This window comes from Hypomesus transpacificus, chromosome 23 (assembly GCF_021917145.1).
Source record: "Hypomesus transpacificus isolate Combined female chromosome 23, fHypTra1, whole genome shotgun sequence".
Lineage (NCBI taxonomy): Eukaryota > Metazoa > Chordata > Actinopteri > Osmeriformes > Osmeridae > Hypomesus > Hypomesus transpacificus.
Window position 1 is genome coordinate 16,612,199 of NC_061082.1, and position 27,268 is coordinate 16,639,466.

The 27,268-nt window shown below is 45.3% G+C and overlaps 1 protein-coding gene and 1 long non-coding RNA gene across 3 annotated transcripts; one reads left to right on the top strand and one right to left on the bottom strand.

The window, feature by feature from the left end:
• Positions 1 to 17,853: 17,853 nt before the first annotated feature.
• On the bottom strand, positions 17,854 to 21,973 carry stx19 (syntaxin 19). 2 transcript variants are annotated; one of them, XM_047046712.1, is made up of 5 exons: positions 21,676 to 21,973; positions 19,672 to 20,183; positions 19,344 to 19,580; positions 18,974 to 19,117; positions 17,854 to 18,782 (listed from the first exon to the last, which is right to left on the bottom strand). In XM_047046712.1, the coding sequence occupies exons 2-5, from the start codon at positions 19,894 to 19,896 to the stop codon at positions 18,546 to 18,548; spliced, it is 843 nt and encodes a 280-aa protein (XP_046902668.1). In that variant the 5' UTR covers positions 19,897 to 20,183; positions 21,676 to 21,973; the 3' UTR covers positions 17,854 to 18,545. The 2 variants fall into 2 exon arrangements, with proteins under 2 accessions (XP_046902668.1, XP_046902667.1); XM_047046711.1 differs by having other exon boundaries at positions 18,974 to 19,186.
• A 77-nt stretch (positions 21,974 to 22,050) lies between these two features.
• On the top strand, positions 22,051 to 23,061 carry LOC124485244. Its single transcript, XR_006958044.1, has 2 exons — positions 22,051 to 22,441; positions 22,838 to 23,061. It is a non-coding gene; the product is annotated as an uncharacterized LOC124485244 (long non-coding RNA).
• The last annotated feature ends 4,207 nt before the right edge of the window (positions 23,062 to 27,268 follow it).

Sequence of the window (27,268 nt, forward strand, 5' to 3'; positions counted from 1 at the left end):
TCATTCATCTGCCGATGTTACTGTAAAAGGGCCCCTCTGTTGGAAACAGGGTGTTATCCACACGGGTCAGATCATACAGAGTTGCCAGATTTACTTCCAAAATGTCCACTCGGGATGGGAACGATTTGAGAGGAGAGCGATGACAGATCAAAACGGACATGCTTTTCGCATCTCTCACGCATGCACCCCCTTATACTGACACACGAACACACACTTCGTAATACTAACACACACACACGAACAAACAGCATGAGCAGGTGAGACCCTCTCTCTCGCTCTCTCTCGCTCTCTCTCTCTCTCTCTCTCTCTCTCTCTCTCTCTCTCTCTCTCTCTCTCTCTCTCTCTCTCTCTCTCTCGCTCTCTCTCGCTCTCTCTCTCGCTCTCTCTCTCGATCTCTCTCCCTGTGTCTTGCTCTGTCACCTTTAGGCTATTATCATAAATTCTCTGTCTCCCAGGTCCTTATTAATTCAGGCTTTATCTGGTCTCAGAGAGCACAGCCACGTCATTAATGTTGTATGAGAACACGGGGAGAGCCTTGGAGGGGAGAGATGGAAATCAGGAGAACATAGCTTCTTTTTTTTCAACCCCTCTTTTTAAAAATAATTTCAATACATTACGGGAGAAAGGATGAACTTTTTCTCCTCATAATGAGAACGGCTACGGTGCGTTAGCGGAGAGAAGTGGAACAGATGAGGTACAGCACTGAGACAGAACAGACTTGAGAGAGAGAATGGAGGAAGGTGATTGGATGGGGTGGGTGGAGACAAAAGCGGCGAAAGGGTTGAAACACTGCAAAGACAGAGTGAGCGATGGAGATGAAAAGATGGAGACGGTCAAGAGAGAAGGAGAGCGAGAGGAGGGAAAGAGACGGATGAAGGGGCGGGCGGGCGACAGGCAGGCTCGCGGTGATGGAATAAGGGATTGATTCGCAGCGAGCCCGGGGGTCACCTTAGGTCAACACAACCATCTTTACTCCTCACGTAGACCATTCATCTCTCATGATGAAGCCCTTCTCCCTCCCTCTCCTCCTCCTCCTCCTCCTCCTCCTCAGAGAGAGAGAGGGACAGAGAGAGAGAGAGAGAGAGAGAGAGAGAGAGAGAGAGAGAGAGAGAGAGAGAGAGAGAGACAGAGAGAGAGAGACAGAGAGAGACAGAGACAGAGAGAGAGAGAGAGAGAGAGAGAGAGAGAGAGAGAGAGAGAGAGAGAGAGAGAGAGAGAGAGAGAGAGAGAGAGAGGGCAGGATAAAGAGGGAATTTGGATGACAGTAAAGATGAGAAGAGATTAAAAATGGACAGAGAGGTGCAGATGCAGAAGAAGAGGATGCCAGGACCATAAGATCATGGATGGGCCACAGGGCACTGATGTGTGTTGTGTCCAGTTCGTGTCCAGTTCTCGGGGCAGCATAGATGATGTTTCAGGTTGCTGGACTTACAGGCAGTGCTCAGAGAACTGCCCCTGTAGCGCCCTCTAGGGTAAGAGTGAGAGAGGGGGCGTCTGAGTCGGCATGAGTGTGAATGTGTGTGTGTGTCCTTGTGTTGCATGTATATCAGTGTGTGTGTGTGTGTGTGTGTGGGGGGGGGGGGTGTGCATGTGTATGAATGTCTGTGTGGGATGTGCAGTGTTCTTGTTCAATTTAAGATTACATTCCATCACCATAAAAACGGATGAGAACAAAGTGAGTCAAGAAAGAATATGCGACGCAGGATGGTAGTCAAAGAGGGAGCGAGAAAGAGATGCTACAGAATCTCCGGTATACACGCCGAGTCAACGGAACGGTTAGAGCTGTGATGTCATTGCTACAGATTGATAGTAAACACCTCCTCGACGCCAGGACACTGCATTTCAGTACCAGTGGAATGTCCACGTTAACAAATGAACTGGGGTGTTATCTTCCCATGCCAGAATCGTTGTTTTCTATAACGCCCTGAACCATCGCTGGCTACATCCATATACACGTAGAGAATCATATCATCCACATCCCGGGTCCTCTCTACAGTTGTAGTAGAGTGCACAACAACCACAGTTCTTGTACGCTGTGAAGCAATAAAGAACTCACATTTTACATTTAGTGGCAGACGCTCTTATCCAGAGTGACTTACAGTAAGTACAGGGACATTCCCCCGAGGCAAGCAGGGTGGGGTGCCTCGCCCAAGGACACAACGTCATTTGGCTTTACTTTAAGCATAGTATGTATCAAGATGAATGCTAGCCAGCATTGGAGCATCTAGAGCACGTTGCACAGGAGTGGTATAGCGGATGTGGGAACAGGTGCATCTGCTGGGCACCCAGATGAAAGGGAAAGTGGAATGGAGGAAACAGGTCGAGGACGTCCAGGTGACGGAGGATGAGAGGGAGAGCGCTGGTGAAGGGCAGGTTTGAAAGAGAGTCCATCCCACCCCTCTTTTCATCAGTCCAGGAAGCAGGGTGGAAGCCGAGCTGGAGATGGGCAAGCCGAGCGACACCATCAATCACTGGTGCTGAATGGTCACTGAGAGCCTCCTCGCAGGGTAGCTCCCGTGGAGGACTGGAACCCACGGCATTAGCATCCTCCTCGCCCCACCGTCCGCACCTCCCCTCCCTTCATCTTGTCACCGCCGTCTTCCCACTCCAGGATAGCAGAAGGAGGAAGAGACGGTGTGTGAAACAAAGGGAGAGACAGAAACATAGACAGAGAAATAGACAGACAGAGCTCCATTTCGTCATTAATGATGTGAGCTTTGAGAAGAAACTTGTAAAACAACGTACTTCAAAAACATTATGTATAAAGAATTTGTCAAAAATAGAGGGAATATGATATGCAATAAGACTTACTATTAGGAGAGAAGCTGTTCAATCTAGCGCCAAAGTATTTAGCAACCTGCCATAACCTTAGAGACAGCCGGTGGAACAAGTTAAAATATTATAAGGAGTAATACACTTAGATATTTGTATTCTATTTCATACCATGCAATGACTATTTGAATAGTTTGTGTATGTATATGCATGCATGTATGTACTGTATGTGCACATGTATGCGTAGAGAGATATGTGTGTCTCTAAGTATGTATACTGACCAGTAACTTTGCTTCGGCAATAAAGCACTTCAAATTACAGTAAATTGACTAAAACAGAGAAAGAGACCAACAGAGACAGAGAGACAGAATGATACAGATAAAGACAGACAGAAAGAAAGAAAGACAGAGAGAGAGACAGAGGCAGACAGAGACAGACAGAGAGAACCCCTTGCTCAGCCCCCAGGCCAGGTGTGACTGACTGGTCCGGCCACTCTCACCTCTACCCCCACATCCCATTATGGGTTTGTGTGTGTGTGTGTGTGTGTGTATGTGTGTGTGTGCAGAGGTGCATGGGAGCAGGTGGCCAGAGGGAGAGCTGAAAATGAGCTGTTGTATGAGGAGTGCTTAGGGGCATCCGCAATTAAATTGACATCATCATCAAAGGGGATTCGTGAATACGTGCATGGGTGTAAGAGAGAGAGAGAAAAAGAGAGAGCAAGAAAAAAACGAGCCAGTATGAAAGCGAGAGAGAGGGAGAGAGAGAGAGAGACCGTACAAAAAAAAGGAAATATTCACCCAGTATGCTCTCAGGAACAATAGGATTGAGTGAAGGAAGACAGGAGGGAGGAGGAGGGAGGAAGAATCGAGACTCAGACTGATACGCCTCCCAGAAGACAAGTGGAGGACTGAGGCTCATCTCTGACTGTCAGCATCATGGGCCAATGATGACGTTAAGCCAGCAGAACGAGAGTGCTCTTGTTCTTCTGAGCAGTGCCTGAAACCAACTCCTCGGTTCAGCCTCCACTCTCCAAGGTGTAGATCACGGGAGGAAAAGTACTTGTGATTTAGCCGTGCAGAGGAGATTGATTGTTACATGCCTCTCTGTGAAGCATCGCACAACCAGGCAGGCACACACAAACACAAGCACATTCATGGCGATCTATTCCCTGTCACGTGCTGGATGGATGTCTCTTGGCCCGCGTTCAGGGCTGTGTGTGTAAACTGTAAATGACTCTCTGCTTGATATATGGATTGGAAACGATAATCCCAGGTTATGAATGAGTGTGTGACAGCTTGACTGGACTCCGGCGAGTAATTTATGATGTTTTCTTTGTGCTGCCCAAGTGCACTTTATGTCTGGCCGACTGGAGAGAGAGAGAGAGAGAGAGAGAGAGAGAGAGAGAGAGAGAGAGGGGGGGGAGGGAGAGAGAGAGAGAGAGAGAGAGAGAGAGAGAGAGAGAGAGAGAGAGAGAGAGAGAGAGAGAGAGAGAGAGAGAGAAAAAGAGAGAGAGAGAGAGAGAGTTGGAGAAAGAGAGAGCTCTATCTCCAGCTCATCTCTCTTTCTCTATTACCTATCTTTCACTCTCTGTGTAATGTTCTCTCTTTCTCTTGTGGGGCTTTCTGTCCCTATACCTCCTTGTTAAAATGGTGTGTTATTTAAATAAATTGTGTTGGGTCAAATCTTGTCCAAATGGCTAGGAATATAAGATATCAGACATGGGACGCTTGGTCGATCGGAGGATGGGTGTAAATCTGTAAAAACAACACAAAAAGGACAATTAACTACATGAGTAGTGCACATTACTAGTCCGATAAAGGGTACAGGAGGGGATGCCCAGAAACAGTAACTGCATTCATCCCTTGCAGTACAGCCACCCCCACAACACCCCCACCTGCAAACCCCACCACCCCACCCCCCACCCCACCCGCCCCCACCCCTGCCCCCTCCCCCCTTCCATCTTCTCAGGGGTGTTGCCGTCTTAGATGTCACTCTCTCTCCCCTTTTCCCATGAAATTGCTCGTCTGTTTTCATTTCCAATTTGAGCAAAGGATGTGATTTCCTTTCATGTATATTAGACACCTAGATCTACCCGGACGAGTTGCTCTCGCAAGTCCAGGCCTGCCGCGGGTGTTGTGTTTGCCTCAGCCCTCACAATGTGACAGTCAGGAGTTATTGCTTGTTATCATGAGATATTGATTGAGGACGTGTTTTGATATACACATTGATCGTGGCCAACAGCGATGCTCCAAACGGGTGATACAGAAACACCTCAATCAATATGGATGAAAGTTCAATTCCTCCGACAACTCTAATCTGGGACTCGCCCTGTTGCAAGACCATCTGTTCTTGGCTTGATTTTGTGATGAAAGGTCACAAATTTGATTTGTGACCTTTAGATAGAAAAGTTAGAACTTCTATATGTGTGTAAAGTGCCTTTCTACAAATGTGTATCACAGATGGCATGACTGTCTTAATTCTGTTTGGTGATGATTTGGAAATACATCCAAATAAGTATTTTGTTTCTAAGGATGTTCGGGGGAAGATGAGCCAGTTGACAGGTGATAAGACAGATGTCTGCTGCATGAGGACGAACTTGATCTGGGAAACACACCGACCTACACACACGCACACACACACACACACAGACACGCACGCACAGATGAATAAATGATTCAATGCAACCACATGCGCACACACACACTGAGACACTTTTTTCCCTCTCTCAGGCCGTGGAATACATGACGGAATCTTTGTATGACCCATCCATCCGGTGTTGTGTCCGTCCGTCCGGGGCTGTTTGTAGGCTGGACACTGCTGCACCTGCTGTGGAGACTCTGGCTCTTATGAAACACGTTCCTGAGATCTTTGACTTTAATTGAAACCCAGTGACATCTGGACGCAATCTGAACTTAGAAGGACATGCTATTCAATACATCCCCTCGAACCACACACACACACACACACCCACTTACAGACACATGCAGATACACACACACACTAAAAACACATTCTTACAGACGGGCCCTGCACCCTCACTTAATTTATGACATACGAGGCAACTCCAAACACTGACTCCAATATCCGCCAACCCCCCAGCCAACCCCCCACCCAGCCTGATCCCACCGGTGGCTCATCCATCAGCAGAGCTCTGGAGTCAGGGAAGAAGCCGGGCCCAGAACATGACACTCAGGGTATGTTTCCTGTCACACACACCCTCAGATTGTCTCTCTCTTTCTCTCTCTCTGTCTTTCTCTTTCTAGGTACTGTACCTCTCTCTCTCCCTTTTCCATCTCTGTCTCAAACATTCATGTAAATCTATACAGCACTTACATTCAGAGAAGCAGCCATGAAAAGGTATTTCCTTTATTTTAGCATGGATTAATCTCATGGTATTATTTTGTTGTATTTATCTAACCCTTGTGTGGTGTTCCTGCTTTTGTTTCTTTGAAGGACCCATGACATAATTAATGTTTTACAACATTACCGCCGTAACAATTTCTGTTCAAATAATCTTTCATTTATACCTGACTGGCATAGAATGTGGGAAAATGTGATTGTTCTGAATAATGCTCCCCATTTCACACCTTACAATGGAGGACAAAAGGCAGGAAAGCCAACATGTTCCTAGTATTCTAACAGCAGGTCCAGGGAAGAGGAAAACAGAGCAAAGGCACACAGCTAACACTTCTGTTAAATGTTTTCATGTTTTCACCCAGACATACGTTGTATAAAACCCCACAGATCCAGTGGACTTGGAAACTTGGAATACACCATATGTACTGTAAAATAAATAAATTATAATAATAAGTAAATAAAAAGAAAATGTGAAGAACCTTAAAAAAATATTTATGGCATCATTATTTTGTCTGTAAACATTGTAAATGGTTCCCACAGACCCAACCACCACACAAGGAAATATGTATACAATGCAACTTGGTTGCCAATCAGTCATATCAGCAAGCAGGATGTGAATCGGTATAGAAAGATGAACTCAGCTGGTGGGATCAGGACAGATATGTGGGTTCGACATGGGCAGATTGAAATGTAGCCTTCTCCTGTTTTTCCCCGTCACTGGGAGGTGTCTACTACATCTTGACCAGCCATTCCTGGACCTATCGCCCTGCGCATTCACACAGTCCTTCTCTGTGTGTGCATACGAGTGCATGTGTGTGAGATGTATTTGTGCAGTGTGATGATGATGATGATGATGATGATGAATGGGGTGAGTTTGTCAGTGTCCGATGCGTCATGTGATAGACGGTGGGCTTCTGGGTTATCACAGCATTCTCAGCTGTTGATCGCAGGTCCCATGTAAACCATCCTCTCTTCCTGATGTCTGAGGACAAACACACACACACACGCACACACTTGCACTCACACATATCCAAAAATGATTACTTCCTTCTCCAGCTGAATGTAGGCCAAATGTTAAATGCAATCTCTAAATCAGGAGGAACTCTCTTATGTAGCAGTGTGTTAATCTGTATTAACATGCCCGCAGCATTTAAGAATATACGGACAGAGGCGGTTCGCTATTCATTTATTTTAATTGCTCTCCACCTGCTATGATAATCAGGATTTAAATAGAGAAATTTCCATTTTCAATTAAATCCTCCTCTGTCTATGCATGGGAATGAGGCCAGTCTCATCAGAGATGAATTAAAGGTATTTTCTTTTTTCCCCAATTTCTCCAGTAGTTTAGAGAGTTCTCAAAGCACTATCTCCCCAACGAGCCACAGAATGACGCCAGGCCCTGTGTAACGTGTCTGTGATGGTTGAGAAGGAATGTGACACCAGTCTCCTCAGAACACAGCCGCCGTCTCTTAGCATGTCAGGCCACACGGAGGGTGATCAATCACCACACTGAGCCATGATGCCTCTGTGTGCATGTGTGCCTGTGCATGCGTCTGCACAGTACCTGTGGATGTGTGTGTGTGTGTGTGTGTGTGTGGATTAGTGTGTGTGTGTGTGGTGTGTGTAGGTGTGTGTGTGTGTGTGGACGTGTGTGTGTGTGGATATGTGTGTGCGTGCGTGTGGATGTGTGTGTGTGTGTGGATGTGTGAGTGTATGTGTGTGTGTGTGTGTGTGTGGACGTGCCATACGTGTGATATGTCGTGAAGTGGAAGAGTATGTCTGTGTGCGAAAGTGAGATGGTTGTCCCCGTGGAGATCATTAGCAACGGAGCGCCTCTCGGTCAATACCACTCGTGTGTGCATCGACAAGCCTCGGCTGGGCCCACGGTGTCTAATAGAGGAAGAAGAATATCAGCAGCTCCCAAACCAGTTAGACAACAAATGTGGCACAACACCCAGGAAGCTGGGAGATGACCAGAGGGCTTTAGGGAAGATTGATCTGACTGCTCTGTCAATGTCATTACCAGCAGAACACGGCTTCTGACACTTCCCTTTGCTCTGGTGATACACTGGAGATACACTGGGTTGAGTGTGTGCGTGGGGGTTTCTGTTTGGTTCAACTGAAATTCTTGTTCTTTACACAGACCATCAGACAGACACACACACACACACACACACACACACATTCACACACGGACACACAACACCAAACAAAAACGAGCAAAATATTAGCCCAAAATGGACTTCATAAGTGTTCTCTTTATGTGTGTGTGTGTGTGTGTGTGTGTGGATTTGTGTGGCAATAAAACATAATGGCATTTCCACACACAATGATGGTTGTGATGAATGAGCCTGTGACTCATACCTGCACTCCTTTCAACAGACCAGGAAAGAACAACCTGTTCAGAATGAAACACAATCTGTCTCGCTATTTTATTGAGTAAATGGTTTTAGCAATTGGTCTATATTCACACGTAATACATGCATTTCCCCTTCTATTGAGACAGATATAAGCAGAGACATAATTGTTGTTATGCATAACAACAAACAATTGTTGCTCTGAAAAAGAAATAGTTTGCATTGTATTAGTCTGGTATCCAACTCCTTAAAATGACTCGCTATAAAAGATCCAGAAAAACAATTTTACCATATCAAAGCTTCATTCCCAGTCTGGGAATGTTGATGTCAATGCTTCCCACCACTATGTAGACACAAAACACCAGCATCATTAGACAAGAACTTTACCATGGAACAGTCTTACAAAACCTCATTATATAATACAAAGGACTGACCATGTGGTTGATACAACTATACTAACATATTCCTCCTTAAATGGTTTTAATGTCTGTAACGTTTTTTCAGTTTGGATTGTTACAGTGTTGTACTGGCCATGCCATCTTGAATGTGTTTCTGAGTGAGTATGTTGTTAATGTGTGTGTGGGAATGTACAGGAAGCTTCATTCTCTTGTAAGATGCCACTTCCACACCAAAGGAAATCAACAGACTGAAAATCACAGCAGTTAAACAGGGGCCAGGGAAACACATTTGAGGGAAATGTAAAGGTTTTTTCAAATGTTAAAATACTGTTAATCAAATTGTATTTACAAATACAAACACATGGATATTTCAAAACATTTCATAAATACATTTAGGTAATTATTCTTTATAATATAAATCAAAACAGTTGGTGGCGTGTCTCTGTGGAATATACGTTTTCTGTTGTTTTCAAATCAGCAAATAGCCACAGGCTTTCCAGTTTTAACTGCTGGCTTCATCAAAAAGGAAAAATAAAATAACGATTTTCCAAATGGTTCGGTCATTATGGTAAATAGAGGGACTTTTACAATAAGACACTTTAGAAAGAAAGATCTGAAAGGCAGACTAAAAACAATTTTTTTATGAGGTTATTATAGAAGAATTACAACCGAAGGCTTTCTCCAGATCATTCCAGAATGGCAGAGATGAAACGTCTGTATTTGACTCCAAACTTTTGGGTTCAATTAAGACATTTAAAAGTGGTCATTTTCAGCAAACTGTAATTGGCAGTAATTACTTTAATTAATATAAAGCTTTTGAGATCAAAATTATTTCATGAAAAACGAAAGATCTGTGGATTTTCTGATATACTTATGTTGTTCTTTATTGTTTAAAAAAAAATATATAATTATGACATGGCCATTTTTAGGTATTTACCAGATTTCCAGATGTATGCAAATGCCATGGTTTAAACCTACAATACCTTGAGAGCACACTAGCATTGCACAATTTCACAGCTAAACTGGGAATGCAATCATTGTGCCAACAGGTCATGTCATGTTATCATGCCTGACAGATATCTGAGGTGAGTGGGCCATAGGTACCCAACACCGAAGCAGATCTTTCTATTTGATCATCCTCCTCTTTCAATCAGTCTTTCTTTTTAACTTGTGTTCCTTTCATCTTAAAGATGTATTTGCAATCTCCTTCTGTCTTTGTTTCTCCCTCTTTCCCCCTGCTCCTTCCTTTGCCCGCCCGCTCTTTCTCCTGTCCTCTCCGCTCGGTTTCTCACTCTCTTCCTGCAGCACACTCTCCATCTTTGCCTTACGTGACTGGAGCTCATATCAGCGAGAATAATTTATAGGCCCGATGAATTAGTGATGCTGTGGAGTTAGAATGATTCAGCCTTCATATGGAACCGTCTGAAATATTTGGACAGCAGAGGAGTGAGTGATCAGTGTTTGCCTGGGTGTTGTTGGCAAACAGATGTCAGAGAAACTGACTGTCAGCAATCCTCCGGGGGGCTGGGAGAGGGCTTGGGGCCCGGGGCGGAGGAGACCAAAACAGAGAGGAGAGGGGAGGAGCCAAGGGGGAGGAGGAGAAGAGAAAGATATGGTGTGTTAGTTTGACATTTCTTTCTGTCAAATTGTAAATGTCTGATGCAACGGTTAGCTATTTTCTCCATTTCAGGTCGGATGCAACAATGCTGAATCTATTTATTCAGCCCGAGCCCAGACAGACAGGTGTTTACTCCTGACCAGCCAGCAATATCTCATCAGTTACATTGATGTCTGAAACAGGTCATGTGCCATGGAGACAATCACGCATGTTACTGGTAATGGAATGGTTAATGGAACGGTTCATGCAATCACACAAACTCACTCAAACACACACACACACACACACACACACACACACACACTGTGCCTGTCTCAGGTGTCTGTCACCTGTCTTGGCAGCTGTCACCTTCTTACCCTCTGGCCGGTGAGAGTGTTGATGAAAGGTGAGGAGCAGGTGGGGCTGCATTATCAAACTCCCTCCCCCCCCCCCCCCACCTTCCTTGTTTCCTTATTGAGTTGAAACAGCGCCCCCTATGGTCCATGTGTTAACTGCTGTGATTCCATGAGGACTATGGAGAGGAGGTTTGCCATTCTGAGTTGATAGACAGCAGACATCAGAGATGATTCATTCTTCATCATACATTTTTCAGTTTTAGTATCCTTAAGAAATCAATAGCTGTAAGTCGTTTTCATTTTTTCAATGATGCTTCATTGATCAGCATTTTGGCCTGCGCACAATTTACAATACAGCATCTAGCTGTGCATATGCTCAGCGTATGAATAAACAGAGTATGCATCGGAGCCTGGTGTGTTAGGGTCAGTGTTGTCACGCCTCAAAATATGAAATATGGGACAGATGAGTGTGTGAAGCAACAGAGGCTTCCAGTGGATGTCGGTTCACGTGGGTTCACCATCACACGCGATGTGAACATGTCATCGGCCGCTCAGCGTGATGTCACTCGGGCGAATCATTCACGGCACAATGGAGTGCTTTCTTAAAACTCTGATTCTGCCGGTTCCTTTCTGACTAATGCAAAGCTTGCTATCACTGCACAAAGGCCCTCATTCCTCAAGAGTTGTCTGCAGCCAAGCGTAACATCATCAAGTCAATGCAGAACAAAGCGTACAATGATGGGATACAGGCTCTTGACCGAAAACACTTCCTAAAGCAGCTCACTTTTCAGCTCAATCCAATGATCCAAAGGGGTCGTCTAAAAGCTGGTGGGTCTAAAATGCTCCGCTAAACCCGGCACAGAGAAATCCTCTCAGACTCTTTAAACACAGCCCTGTCAGAGAACCTTCGGCGAGACACTTCCATCGAGATGTAAACAGCCGTAACAGCAAGGTCGTCTGTTCATTGAACGAGCCTCATGAGCAATAGGCCTTTGGATGGCAACAGCCTCAGCCTCTGGATGGCAACAGCCTCATCAATTATCTTCTCTGTCACTGGGTTCCATGTCAGAAGCTAGGAGGGAAAGAGGAGGAACAAAAGATGGCAGATCTTCCTCCATAATGCGCTAAACGTGTCCTATCCTTTCACATGTGGGTTTGAATGCAATTGGTCCTTGGCAGCTCAGAGCAAACGGACAATATTTTTTGTACCTGCATCAATACTCGAGCAGTGCATGTTGGGTGATAGAGCTCAGATCTGACTTCAGAACTTTTTTTCTCCAGAGCCTGCAGAGAGATAGAGATCGCCAGGGATCCCAGCGAGCAAAACATTGACAAGGCTGTGCATGGGAATTCAACCCTCCACATGCATCACACATGGGAGGTGCCTGGGAGTGTGTGATAGGGGGTGCTCATTGATTTCATGTTGCCGTGGCACGTATCCACTCTTCCGTTCCGTGAAGTTCTCTGCACCCTGATGACTGGGGTGTCAGCAATCATCAATGCAAGACCACTCATTCCAGTCTCCACTGAATCAGATTCCCCATTTCTTGTGACTCATTGCTTTGCTGCTCACCCAGAAAGTTGGTGCACCTGCAGGTCCCTCAGGTAAGTTCCTGGATCTCTCTTCAGACGCCAATGGAAAGCGGTGCAAGCTCTTGCCATCTGTTCTAGATCTGGAGCCATGAACACCATCTCACACAGCAAAGCAGACGGAAATGGACGATAACGAGTTGCAATCTTAAAGTTGGAGACATTGCTCTCTTCAAAGATTATCTTGAGAAGGGGACAATATATTGAAGTCGAAAATCTGCTTAATTTTTCCGAACCAAAGGACGTGCAGTGCCACGTGCAAATTCCCATGATGTTACTGTCACACCAAATCAACTGACCTAATCTTAACCACCGGCTGCGTCACGGGCATGGACATTATGTTCATGGGTACTGCACTGGTGTCTTTAATGAATAGTTAGTTTGGCTTGTTGTTACATTTTTTCAACTGCACTTAACATGTAGGGAAGACAGTACCATTACCCTGTTTATGGTGCATGTTCTGCACCAACATGTTTTAGTTTTAGGACTGTATTCCCCTGGTTATTGGTTGATCTGTTAAACACAAAGGGAACTCATGTCCGCCGTAAATTCATGTCCATGGCCACTGATCATGTTCATCCATAGATGTGCCACTATTCCTACAGAGAGATGCTGTGCGAGTCTGGATCTTTCTCCCAGCCTCTCCCATCGAAGTGCTTCCTGCCCGTCCTCTCTCGTCCCCCCGTTCGTCACCACAAGCCTCCCGGGACACCAGCCTTCAGAGGCTCCAAAACCATTAGGTGAAGAATGTCCCTGCATGGGAAAAGCAGCTGTCTGGATGTTAAAGTGTCCGGTTAGTATTTATGGCTGCTGCTCCAATAGGAAACCTTAGAAGTATGAGTGTGGCAGCTGTGACATTTTGATGTCACAGGCCCGCTCGGCCGTCCTGCCGTGGCCTGGAGGAATCTGCGGGTATCACTTTCAGGCGCGGAAGCCAGCCACCATCAGTCTGGCCGGACCTGGACAGACACATAACAGCCCCCCTGTGCTGACTCTCCTCTCTGCTCACAGTGGGACAGTCAGGGATGGGTCTGGAGGGGGTAGGAGGAAGGGAGCTAGAGGGGTAGGGGTGCTCGAGAGAGGCATAGATGGGGCTGGGGAGAGGAGAGGAGTGGGGAGGGGAGCTAGCGCCGGGGTAAGAAGTAAATGAGCTAGCGCTGGGACAAGGAGAGGGGTGGAGAGGAGCTGGGAGAGGAGAGGAGTGAGGGAGCTGCTGTAGGACCATGAAGAGGGGAGGAATATGGGAGCTTGAAACGAAGGGATGCAGGAGAAGTAGAATCAGGAGTATTGGCAAGGCCACAGCACACCACAGGAGACTGGGGGAACTAAGAGACAATGGTAGAGGATTACATCAGGGAAGCCAGTACATGGAGACAGTGCCTTGCAAAAGTGTTAACCCCCTTGCTAATAAATTACTAATATCACTTGATAACAATTAATACATTTATTTATTATAATGCAAAATGTTGAATGAATGAAAAAACAAAGTCCCTTTTTTCATGAACTACCAGCATCAAATGCAACGCTAATGATGTGTCGACAATATATAAACATCGTTTTAACACGTTAGAGCACTAAAACGTATTTAAGATAATAACAATTCATAATAATTCAATAGTTTTTCATTTTCAATTATTATTATTTTTAGGGGTGCTGAGATGACATTTCGGTGTGCTTGAGCACCCCTAAAAAATAGTCTAAAATTGCCACTGCCCCTCAGTATGTCTCTCTCTGTCTGGTGCATGCCTAAACCATCCAGGGCACATCCCTCCATTCTCCCATTCCTTGTCGTCCTACTTCAAGCCTCATTGCTATTCAGCTGCTCTTGCCAGGGCCAAGAGAGTTGTCAAACTGGGGTGTCAGGTCTCCACATCTCCCTGCGAACATTCACGGCAGTGGACACCCCATATGCACGTGTGTGCATGTGTGTGCATGTGCGTGTGTGTGTGTTTGGGTGGCAATGCGTCGGCATGCGTGTACGAGCATGTATGTTCTCAGTCATAGCGCCGCAGACTACACCGGAGAGCCGCCAACCTCTCTTCTCCTCTTTTTCTCGCCCTCTCACTCTACCTCTCCCCTTCCTCTCACGCTCACGCCATCTCGCCGACATATGCCATCTACTAGATGGAACGTCTGAGACACTGACTCCTCACTGTCATCTGGCTCATAGCTTTCCACAAACCTTAGCCACCATTCAACAAAACCATTTGGCCTTATAATAGATATTCTGTCATTTTGCAGAATCTCACCCTCTCTTTAGACTCAATTGCAGGCTGAATAGCAATTTAAATGCGGTTCACATTTATTTGAAATCTCATTAACGGGATAAGGGGCCAAAGAATGTGTTGTAAATAGAATATCTTTGCCACATGGATGAAACTGAATTTATTCATGATTAGTCTTTTCCACTTGGTGTGAAGGGAATATGACGTCTGCTGTGTGTCAGGAGTCCCTTTCAGAAGCCTGTCCAATATCTCCACCACCCTCTGCTAAATGCCCACCAGCAGGACTGTCTAGCTAGTGCACACCCTATACATACAGTTATGGAAATGTGCAAATTCAGAAATGGAAATGTTCAACTGACAAAACCCTATGTGTGCCTTGCTAGTTTGATGGAAGCTAAAGTCATTCAGTTGTGAACAACGTATGCCGATATCCTGGCCTGACAGGACAGCGCCTCCAGAGTGACTAAACTCTCCTAAAATGAACCAGCCCCGAAAGAGAGACATCTAGAACAGTTACATCCAGAAAAAAGTCTTCCTTCCTTCTTTTTTTTTGCTTTTTTCCCTCCTTTCTCTATTTCTCCATACAAACTCTCTTTTCCTTTCTCTCTCTCTCACTTTTTACATCCCTCTGTCTATCTGTCTCTCTCCATGTCTTTGTCTCTCTTTCTCATACACTTTCTCTCTCTCCCTCCCTCTCTATCTTCTCTTTCTCCTCCTGTAGTTCACCATATATCCTGTCCTCCCTTGGGTCTCGTTTCCCTAATGAGGAGCCATAATAAATAAATAATGCTGAAATACGGATGTAGACTCCTTCCAAACTGACATGGTTCACAAAGAGGCTGCTGAGGTACTGTAAATCACACAGTCACACTGGGACACTGACACCACAGGGTGGGTGTGTGCGTGTGTGTGTGTGTGTTGCATTCAAAGCACATGCTGAGAATCTGAGTTGTCACTGTCCCAGTAAAACACACACAACAGGGCTTTAAGAGAGGACAAAGAAACCTCTTGGTGACTGGGATTCAAAATAATTTGTTAAGATTAATTTTAAACAGTATGTACAATCATTGTAATGAATACACATGTATACATATTGTATATACTGTATATGTAGATGCATTTAGATAGATAGATAAATAGATAAAACTCTCTTGCACAAAGCACAACTTGAACACAGTAGAAGCTAGTTTCTAAGCAATGTCTATGGAGTTCTTCAGGCCAGACAGACATTCTATGGACCTGCAGGAAGTAAAGATGAGTGTATAGATAGATAGAGAATTGGCTTATAGAACACACTCACACACACACACACACACACACACACACACACACACACACACACACACACACAAGAGCTTCACTTACATTACAATGCACTCTTAAGCCTTTGGCTGCAGAGTAAAAATAATTTGCTAGAATGCAGCTTTTGATTATGATGGCAAATTCTTTACTGAATGCAATTATCTGGTCCATATGAGCACCTTCTGTAACTGTGCTGTGGAGTTATGACATGAGTAAATAGCATTAGAAAGCTTTGGAGCCAGTTAATCGATTTGTGTTGACATACTTTGGGTGATGGGTACAGTAGAGATGGGAGTTAGGATCACATTACTTATTGCACTGTCTGGACTTGATAAAGGACAGTCCTTTTCAGTTAATTGATCTCAATAACTTGTAGTGTGCTCACCAAAGTAGCGAAATGGAACTTGATTCATTGGCAAGTTATAATAGTCTGAGGTAAGACTGCTGCCATGAGAGCAAACTGACATGATTAACGACAAGTCAATATTCACAAAACAGAAGTATGCCCATGGTGGAATGGTGTGTATGTGTGTGTGTGTTTCTGTGTGTGTGTGTGTGCATGCGTGTCTGTGTGTGTTGCCTATCAGATGAATGCAGAGGTCATGCAGGGTGGGCTCATTAAAGGCAGGATTAACCTACGGGGGGGGGGGAGGGCTCCACGTCTCCCCCAGCCACAGCCAGGTGGTAGAACAAGCCCTCCTCGGAGACACGCTTTATTAACCGACGCCAGTTTTCATTTCAGCACAGCTCGCACTGACGTGTCTGTCAGCTGGGCCTCCGTCGATCCTCCTGCTGTTCTCTTTATGATGCTGTAAATTAATCAATATGCTACACAGGACACAAAGGCTTCTGACTCAGTCTGGGTGAGTTATTGTGGTTTTTGATTACATTTTGGGCTGGCTGAGGACTGTTTATACGTGTATGCTACTGATGGAGAAATGATGAGAGGGGTACAAACATTTTACTATCAATATTAAAGAGAGCTCTACAGTCGTCTTCACGGAAGCGTTCTAAAACACAATCGTTTGACACCAGTGCCATCTGCTGGTCAGTTCTCTCTCCTGCCAGGTGGCCCTGGTGTTAGGGCCTTCTAGGCGGATGACTACCACCAGTGGCCACTTGATGGCATCCCTAAGGTGTTTATAATAAGAAGACTTTACTCTTACTTGCAGGTATTATGTCACTGGTAACATTTCATGATGTTGTTTGGGGAAATATATAAAGCATGTATCTGTTGAAAATGTCTTTGGCTTACGTTTTGTGATTCAGATATGAGAGGAACTGTATGTGGTGCATGTTCGCAGTCCTGGGTGCAAGATTCCACTGATTGTCACGGTACCGTTTTTCTGACTCACCTGTTACCAAGGTAACATGATTCCTTTGCCCTCTGGCTCTTCTGCATAAAGAGCCCTCAAACTGTCTTCTAATTTCAGCCAAACAAGTTTCCAGTCCATTGCACACCCAGTTCACCTATGGTGTTTGTTCTGCCACCAGACACCTGGGTCACAAAGTCAGACACAAACACTCACACGGGAGATGACCAGGCTGTCTAAATATGCTGGTCTGGACTAAGACTGTCTGATCTGGGCCCTCAGCCTCACCAACCCTGTGTATGGATGGTAAAATGATGTTCCTATCTAGTGACTGATTTGCGACACTATGTGTCGCCCTGTATTGTATATCCATCCTAAGGATTTCATCAGCACTTGATACTTTCCTCAGGCAGTGTCTTCCATCATGTTTGTCACTGCTATCACCTTTTTGCATCATTGAAAGGGAAACGATGATAGTATCAAGGTAAGACTGAAAAACGTGGCAGTTTAACTGAAACAGACTGTCAATCATCTATGTATGAGTATTCGGTTTGAAAGGATTTTCTAATATGTGGACCACTTGATGAAATGTGACAATGATTTAATATTTTAAGAAGCACATCTTGCCAAAGAACAACACCGTCAGTTTCTTTATAATTTTGGAAAGTGTGAAATGTCTCATGAGAATGGTCACACAAACCTAAATGTCTGTTTTGAGATAAAAAAAAACATCCAAAAGTGTAAATGTATGGCAAAAGTGTAATGTTAATTTTAGATTTTCTATAATGTGCCATCCATGCCATTGTATTACTGTAATCATACAATACCATTTCTGAAAAACGTTTTCATTTCAAGATTATGAACATCTACTGTCTAACATGGAATTAACTATTTATTTGTTTACTGAGCAATCAACAAAGACTTTTTAGCCTCTTGTCCTTGTTCTCTGTCAGAAGCCGTCAAGGCTTTTTACCGAACAGTTCAGAAACACTGAAAATGTCAAACGCACAAGCCCTCTGAGTCCAGTATCCTGTGTGATTTCTTCTTCACTGATTTCTTCTCATCTGACTTGCACTTCTGACCGACTGTCAGCACCCTACTGCATCTCTAGTCCAGTAGCCCTCTACCTCATCCCTGGCCCGAGGGCCTAATGGTCTGTCCACGGCAACCCTACGGCGTGGGGTCCAGTCTTTCTGAGCATCCCCAACTTGCGTGAGTCTGGCTAACAGCAACCCTCTACAATGAGGACAAATGTTAGGAGCAAGGGTTGGATAATCCCTACAGGCAGCTCTTCCAGGGTGGACAACAGCAGCAGCAGAGCTGCCTCAGCGGGTTCTTCTTCTTGTACCTGGCGGCCAGCTTGAACTTCTCATTGGTGACCATCACGTAGTCCTGGGTCTTCTCCACGTTGGTCTGGATGTGGTCGATGTAAGCCCCTTGCTCCTCCACCAGCAGGAACACATCCATGAACAGCTCCTTCAGCTCCTTCATGTTGCTCTCCAGGTTCAGTAGCTCCTGGTTGAGGGGGACACAGTAAGATGGGGCTGTTAGTGAAAGACGTTATACTAGGCTCATTGATACAGTCTATTTCCCAAGGAATAATTTCAAGTGATCCATGAAAGTGGCTTCTTATTTATAGGAGAAGTTTTTTTTAATTTGGTAAATAGACCATCAGTAACGCTTTATCCCGATTCGTCCTGAAATACCTTATGACGTTGTTCGATTTCAGACAGCTGTGTTCTGGTTATCTTGGCATCGTTCAGCAAATTCTCGTTGAAGACATCCCACTTCCCTGTAGCAACCATTTCATCTACTTCCTCCTCAGTGACTACACGTCCAGACACCTCCAGCTGCCGAACAATGAAGTGTTTACATCGCTCCTGCTTGGTCAGCAGGCTGTCGTTGTACTGACGCATTACCTTGGAGCACGAACGATAGCAAATTCAACTTAGACTCTTCACACAACCTCTAGTGTAAGGGAGCTGTTAACAATTGTGGGTTCATGCATGCTAAATACGCTGTTGATGATCCAGTCCCTTAAGACAAAATTGTTCTTTTATTGCCATGCAAGCCAACCTGTTGGAAGCGTCTATGCAGTGCTGCATATTGGGACTGTTGGATTCGTGTCACGGCTGCAGGCGGCCCGTGCTGGGCCTCTGTGCGTTCTGCCTGCTTGGAGAGGATTTCTAGACGTCGATGTAGACTCTCAGCCTGCAGCTTGATGTCCCGTGTCACACCGCTCTCCTTCTTCATCACACTGAAGCGACGCATGGTGGCCACTAGGCTCTTCTGCTGCTGGCTGAACTTCAGCACCTGGAGAGAAAGGAGAGGAGATCACAATCAATGCCCCACAAGCGTACCGCTGCGTGTCTCATGCATGCTGCTGAATGGTGACTTCACTCACTTCCGTCTCCAGCTCAGCGAGGTTGTCACGGATGTGCTGGGCCTCGGACAGGAAGTTTTCCAGGACGGGTTCCTCTTCGAACATTACTGCCTGGGGAGCCATGACCCCGAGCCCTGCTGGGTCCTCTGTTTCGTCCTCGACTGGGAACGGGCTGGGGTCCATCTCACTGCCAGTCTCTCGGAACTCCTGGGCCCTCTGGCGAAGCTCTGCCAGACGGTCCCTCATGTTAATGCCTTGGTGGAGCTCGCTCCAGAGGACACAGTCTCTCAGCAGAGTCCTCCTGGTGGAGCTCGCTCCAAAGGACACAGTTTCTCAGCAGAGTCCTCCTGGTGGAGCTCGCTCCAGAGGACACAGTCTCTCAGCAGAGTCCTCCTGGTGGAGCTCGCTCCAGAGGACACAGTCTCTCAGCAGAGTCCTCCTGGTGGAGCTCGCTCCAGAGGACACAGTCTCAACGAAGAGGTATCCTAGTGGGACCAGACGATTTGTCTCAAAGTTTTACCGCTTTTCAAGCCCTGTAATGAGGTAGACATAAGGTTAGATTCAACTGTTAAGTCTTGATTTTGGCCAGAGTTGGCATTCAATTCCTTGCATGCACAATATGAACTCAAGTTTAGGCTATGGACTGTGTTCTCGCATGTCAATTCAGAGCCAATGCTTAGTCATTGTTTATTTACACCATCATTGGTGATGAATGTGTATATTGTCAACAATGATTAAGGATGTCTATGGCTGTTAGCCTTTGGTCCGCTGTGTAGCTCCATTTGTACCAGGTCCGGGAGAGATAGATGGGTAGCGGAGTTTATCTCTGACATCAGTTAATCAAGTTCAGCTTTTTTTCCCATGAGAAGTTGTGTTGTTTACGTTTGAGCGTTGAGGCATTTCCCTTCACTAGCGTCTGTCTCTGAAATAATGATTACCCTCAGAGCAGCGACCTTATGATACACTCCCACTCTGACAGATCTCTCCGCAGTTTGGAATTAGACCAGAGTTGTTGTGTCGCTGTGGCTGATGAATATTGAAAACATTTCCAATATGTCAATGTAGTTTTTCCAAGTCATAAATGTAGTCCACACTGGAAATCTACGAGTAACCTGGTAATCTCCAAGTGAAAACAGTTCTGTAAAGCAGGGTGCTAGAGATTAGGTGTGCTTTTGTTACAAAGAAACTGAGGTCCTTTCTGAGGTCACAGTTACTTCCCCTTGTGTTGTGGCTTAACATAAATGACCCTAACCATGTGGAAGTGGTGTTCGGGTGCGGTAGAGAGAATGTTGGGCTGGAATGAAATGATGCAAATGAAAACTATTTCATAACCCAATTTTGAATAGAAAGACAGCATAAAAACAGATTAGGTATGTGTTTGTGTGTGGTGTAACCATTACAATCTCCTCACAGGCAGAGCTTATGAATATAACTGTGGTCATTGTTCTCAGCCCTGAGACCTGAGCCATGGTAATACTAGGTGGGAAACCAACATGGTTGGTAGACCAACACCATTCTGAACCTACTTTCCCTCTCTCTTTCCCTCTTTCTCCCTCTCCTTCCCACTGTTTCCCCCTCCCTTTTCTGTGTGTCCTACAAGGAGAGTTGTTTACGAAATTGCTCAACTCAGTTAAGGTGCAGTGTGACTTGATTTTTGGTTGAAAACTAAGGCAGGGACAAACCCATAACAGTTCCCAGCCACAACTTAGCTCTGTTCATATGATCCCATGAATTCACCTGTCAGAGATTTTACGAGAGAACTGCTTGTGTTGACATTTCTCCCCTCAATGCAGGTGTGAGCCTAAAAAGGAAACAGCTAAATGGTCTGCTACACTAGCAGATGTAGTTATGGAGAGCTATTTCTTCATTAGCTTTTTTTCACAGTGTGTATTCACTACTTGTTTTTCTTTTTCACTTCATACTTTACACTTTCACACTAAATCTATCAAACGGTGTGCAAGCTTTGAATCTACTGAGAAACGGTTGGATAACAACAGTTTGATGATTTGTTTTTATTATATTTACCTTATGATTGTTGGTTGACCGTGAAGTTTCTTTTTTAGAGGCTGCCCTTATTCAGAGTTGACCAGGAACAGAACAAGCACTTGATCCAATCCATGACACAAATATTCCTTGTTCAAATAAAGTCCTCTTGCTAAATATTTGCTCCTCAGATCATCTTTCAGTGTCTTCAAACCCTCCACTCCTTACCACAGCCACACATGAGTGTGTGAGTGTTCTCTGGGTTACACCTCCAAGTACAACAGTTAGTCAGGAGTCTGTTGCACTCACAGAACCACTTCTTCACTTCCCAGGGAAATCAGGTTCTGCCAGTGTCTGGCCACTCCCCTTTCTCTCAGAGAGACTTTCCTTCCGCCAATCAGTCTCCTCAGACTCCCCAACTCATTCGCCTATCTGAAGAAGTAAAAGGTGAGGTGATTAAGTCAACAGGAGAGAGCAGAGCACACGCCTACTCTCATACGGTGAGGGGACAATAGTCTCGAACAAACAGTGGAGTCATGTATGGTGTGGAACAATAGAAGGACCCTGTTGTGTCTAGTGGATCAGCCCACCTGCTCCAGGCTGTGCGTTTCTCTGTGACTCGGTGCTGAGTGTGGAAGGCCCTGGTGTGGGGCCTATTGTGTTTCTCAGGCCTCAGCGGGCCTGTTGAGCACCCCTGACGGATTGTTTCTGACAGGGCCCTGAATTCCTGGAGCCTTTTAGGAGGGAAAGGACATGGGGATAAACTCAACACACACTACCAAAAAGGCAGTTTGAAGTCATACAATTGGTGAGTGAGGGGGTGGATTGAGTTGACTTTTAAAAAACGTTGGGTTTTTTATGCCCCTGAGAATGTTTGTTTTGAATGAAATATTGAGTAAGGAACATTATTGAATTTGTGGTGTGATAAAACAAAAATGGTGGGATTGAATAAATCTAGAAAGAGGAGCTTATGACTTATGAGCGGCTCGGTCATCACTTGCGGTTTGTGTTTTGACAACAAACACTTGTTTTGCACTGTATACACATAAACAAGTAGACATATTAATTCACATTAGCACTTATAACAGGAAGACTGATATACACCTGTTCACAAACGTCACCCTAGTACATTAACCCCTCTCTTTCTCTCTTGTTGCCTCCATGTCTCTCTCCCTTGCTTTCTCTCTTTCCTTTGATCTCTCAGGCTAGCTAACAAGCTGGACCACTACAAGGTTTTGGGACGAGAGAAACTGATGCAGCTTCTCTCACTGGATAGGCTGACCAAAGTTTACAAATGCCCATGCCTAACGCTAAGAGCCTTTCTCAGAAGTCGAGACTAGCCGTGTCCAGACAGTGGACATGTTCATCAAAAGACTAAAGTGACTACTGGAGTACCTCTTTCTAAAACTACCAGGTCTTCTGTGAGCATGTGCAGATGGACACAGAGAACCATAGGACCATACAGGATCAACATATACACAAGTAGCAGAGAAAGCAGTGAAGAAGAGAGGAAGAAAGAGACAAAGAGAATCGAGAATAGGGGAAACTGTATGAAGTCAGGATCAGTAATATTGAACAAAATAGTGTTTTGTGTCAGGCAGGAGATAAAGGTAAAGAGAAGTCAGACAAGTGAGAAATAAGAAAAGAATTGTGGTAGGAATTCCATTCTGTTACATTATCACTTAAGGTTGTTGTCAGTGTTGTTGAAGAACATTGTGTGATGCCTGTTTTGATACAATCCACAGCACACAGAATCCATGTCTCACAGACAAACTGCCTCTCGAATAAAGACCTTGAGTTTGTTGTCTTGTAGCTATGTGTGGGAGTTCAGTGTGCCTAGAGAAAATATGTTGTTTTCCTTTCCAGTGAGGAAGAGACAGAGAGAAAAGGAAAAAATAACAGGAGATTTGTCAGATAACCAGGTCCTTGGCCGACCGGGCCATAACAGAAACCAACCATCAGGCCCTGACAGAGGTCAACCTCCAGGTGCACCAGTCCAATTTGCAGACAAAATAAGTTCAAACAGTCAAATGGACGTTACGGAAAAGACAGAAACAAAAGATTGCAAAATCTCCAATATCTACACTTGGACCATGGTATTAATAAAACATTTAGTATAGCATTCTTTATTGTAAGATTATATCAATTTTGATATAAACTATGTGTATTTGCTATCCATAAATATATATATATATATATACTGTATATATATATATATATGTATATTAGCGCATTTCTGCTTTATTAGGATAGAGAGTGAAAAGCAACAGGAAATATAAGGGAAATACAGAGGGAAGGCCATGCCCAGTTCCCTGTGCTACACAGCCATAAAGAGTGAGCCACAGGGTTGCCCCTTGCTATCAAAATTGAACAGGAAAAGACCAGTTCTGCACAGAGTCCTTAACACTTGGAGCACATCGCCATCTGGTGTCAAAGACGTTTTCTGCAACACGGCTCTCCGGTTCAACTGCATACATCCTCGTGAACATCCGATTCCACTCTGAGTTTACTCAACGAGCGATAACACCATGTGCACACTGTCCAACTCATGCAGCGTGTTCATCTGTTAGGGGTGAAGAAGCTCGTAGGGACTACAGTTCTTCCAAATGGTCATTTACATGCTACCCCTCCATACCTATTACCCCACCCCCAAACCATCATTATTCAGCGTCGATCCTGCCTCCTGATCCAGATCCCAGTAGTTGTTTAGCATACCCAGAACACAACTGTAGAGGACGTCTAAGCAGATCTGATGCAGTACAAAGGAAAGTACATGCTATTGTACCAAGGGGTTGAGATTTGTGTCCACCTATGAGGAGAGAAAACGCTTTCACACAGTCAACTCAAACACACACAAACACACACACACACACACACACAGGCACACACAGGCACACACACACTGATGCTTGGATCTGTCAGCCTGTGATAAAGCTCTCTAGCTGTTTGCTCCATCACAGCTCAGGGATTTAAGAGAACGAATAGGCAAACACCTGGAGAAAGGTACATTCTGGGAACAAACAGGGCAGAGTTGCCTCTATGCTAATCTTCCGCTGCACAATCAGGCGCATCAGGTACAAACAGGGTCGTCTGAATGTTGCCGAAAGGGCTCGTGTGTGGCTATGTATTGTGTGCGTACAGTACGGTGTGTCTCTCTGTGAGCGTACACAACACATTTGTAAGCCTCCACCATCATATCCATCCACCGGCATTCACGTACGTCATTAAAAAAACACACTCTGTCTGTCCCGCTACATCCTTTTAAAAAACATTTAGAGGTCTGACGCTGGCTCCACGGCCAAGTTCCACGACACGCTGGGCAGTAATTGTCATTGTCGAGCAAAAGTGCCGTCGTCCCTCAGATCTATAATCCGGGGAATAACTCTGGCTATGACAGGCGGGGTGGGTGGGTGGGCTGGCTGGCTGTCTCCCCAGTGTCCTTCACTCTCTCCAGGCCTAAACGCGGCCGTCAGAGTCCCTAATCGAGATGGACGAGAGCTCGGTCCGATCGAAGCGCCGGCAGATGACAAGGTGGCAGCAGATTGGCTCCCTCGCCCTTGTCCTGCTCTCCAAGGGGCTGCACGATGGATCTCCCCCCCATCGAAGGTAAGGAGACGGACAGAGAGACGGACGGACAGGCAGGTGGAAGATGGATGGACGGATGGAATGGCAGGAAATTGAAGAAAGGCAGGGTGACAGACAGGTAGGTAGGCAGGCGGGTGGGTGGGTGGGTGGGCAGCAAGAAAGAAAGAAAGAAAACAAAGAAGGAAAGACATTGCTGATTGCATTACAGTACGAGTCTTAATATACTATTGATGTTTGGCCAGTAGATGAGGCTACAGTGTAACACTCATTACGTTATTCCAGGGAGATGCTTCTATGGGACGCTACTCACCATAGTTTTCATCTCTGACCACCTCACAACATGCAAGCCATGCAGTGTACTGTCCATAAAAAACTGTATGGACGGCAAGCTTGTAACACAGCATATTACAGTAGTTGTGCCGATGGAAATTGCTCTGCTCGGTAGAGATACCTCTGATCTCCGTACGTGGAGGAAGTGTGTGTTGAGTGTTTGCCATCTCCAGGTAGCCTCTATCAGCAGGTCAGCCATCCTCCTTCACTGCGGGGCCCTAAACACAATATTTTGAACCTTCTTCTGCGATGGAGGTCAGCAAGGGATGCCGAGGGGGTCTGTTTCAACACGATGTTAACCTTCTCTTATCTACAGCTGGCCTGCATGTTGTTGAATCGAATGTGTTAAATGATGCTGTGCACATGTTATGATTTCATAAATAAGTGGCAAAAAGACCATACTGAAGGTGTTGTAGTACGGTGTTGTGTTTACAGAATACAGAATAAGTGTGTGTACATGTTTACACTGTGTGTGTGTTGTAGCTGGTGCTGGGTGTGATACCTGTTAGTGTAGTGTAAAGTGTATGTGTTTATTTGTTTGGATCCTTCTAGGTTGCTAAGAGCTTATCTTCCAGGCATCTAAAACATGGTGTGCATTTTCAATAGCCTGTAGGGTTGATAGGCAGGTTGAAGCTGTTTTCCTTAGGAACCGATCACCGACTCCCTACCAACACCATCATCCCTGAGAGAGAGAGAGAGAGAGAGAGAGAGAGGGAGGGAGAGGGAGAGGGAGAGGGAGAAGGAGAGAGAGAGAGAGGGGGGGGGGGAGAGAGGGGGAGAGAGGGGGAGGTGAGAGAGGAAGGCGAGAACAAAGGCAAAGCACCCAAAATATAACCGCATTGATACAGTATATCTTTATCATGTTCTGTAGGCTACTTCGGTCTCTTTGTTTTTCTCGCTCTCTCCATCTCCCTCCCCATCTTCCACTCCTTCGACTTTAGCTCTCACTCTCTCTCTCACTCTCTCTCTCTCTCTCTCTCTCTCTCTCTCTCTCTCTATCTCTCTCGCTCTCTCTTTCTCGCTCTCTCACCGTGTGGGAGTGTCAGAGGGAAGCATTATACAACAAGGAATCACTCTGAGATTGAAGCGTCTCCCTTTGGCACCCATTATTTTCATCTCTCCCCGTCTGAGTGTGAGCTTGTCTTGGTTGATGTCCTTCGTTTCATCCTCCCAAGGTTTCTCCTTTCCTCTCCTCTCTCTTCCCCTCTGTAGATCATAAATTATGGGATGTAAAGCCTTGTTTCCGGTCCGTTAGATGCGCTATTCCGCAGCAGGGCTTCAGATACACTCACACCTCCGTCGTCAGCTAGGTGGAAAAGTGAGCTTGGCCAGGTTCGGATGTCTGTGTGTGCGCGTGCGTGTGCATCTCTGCGTATCCCCATCTTGGAGTCATACATGCATCATTCAGAGCTCCACAAGGTCAGACAGTAGCATTACCATTTAGTGAGGAGCAACGCTTGGTCAGGAAACCACAGATGAATAAATTACACCTTCAAAAGACAATATATATCTTTCCTGACAATTTATCCCCTAATGACCCAATGTCCTGAGAGCAGAGCCCATTCGTATTGTAGAGAGGGTCTGGAGAGGATAGTATCCTGTAGAAGATATTAGTTATGATATAAGCCCCTTTGATGGATGTCTGGGATTGTTGCTGCTTTACTTCCAGTGATCCCAAAACACTGTTCCCATACAGGGAAAGTAACGCTATTGTCTGGTT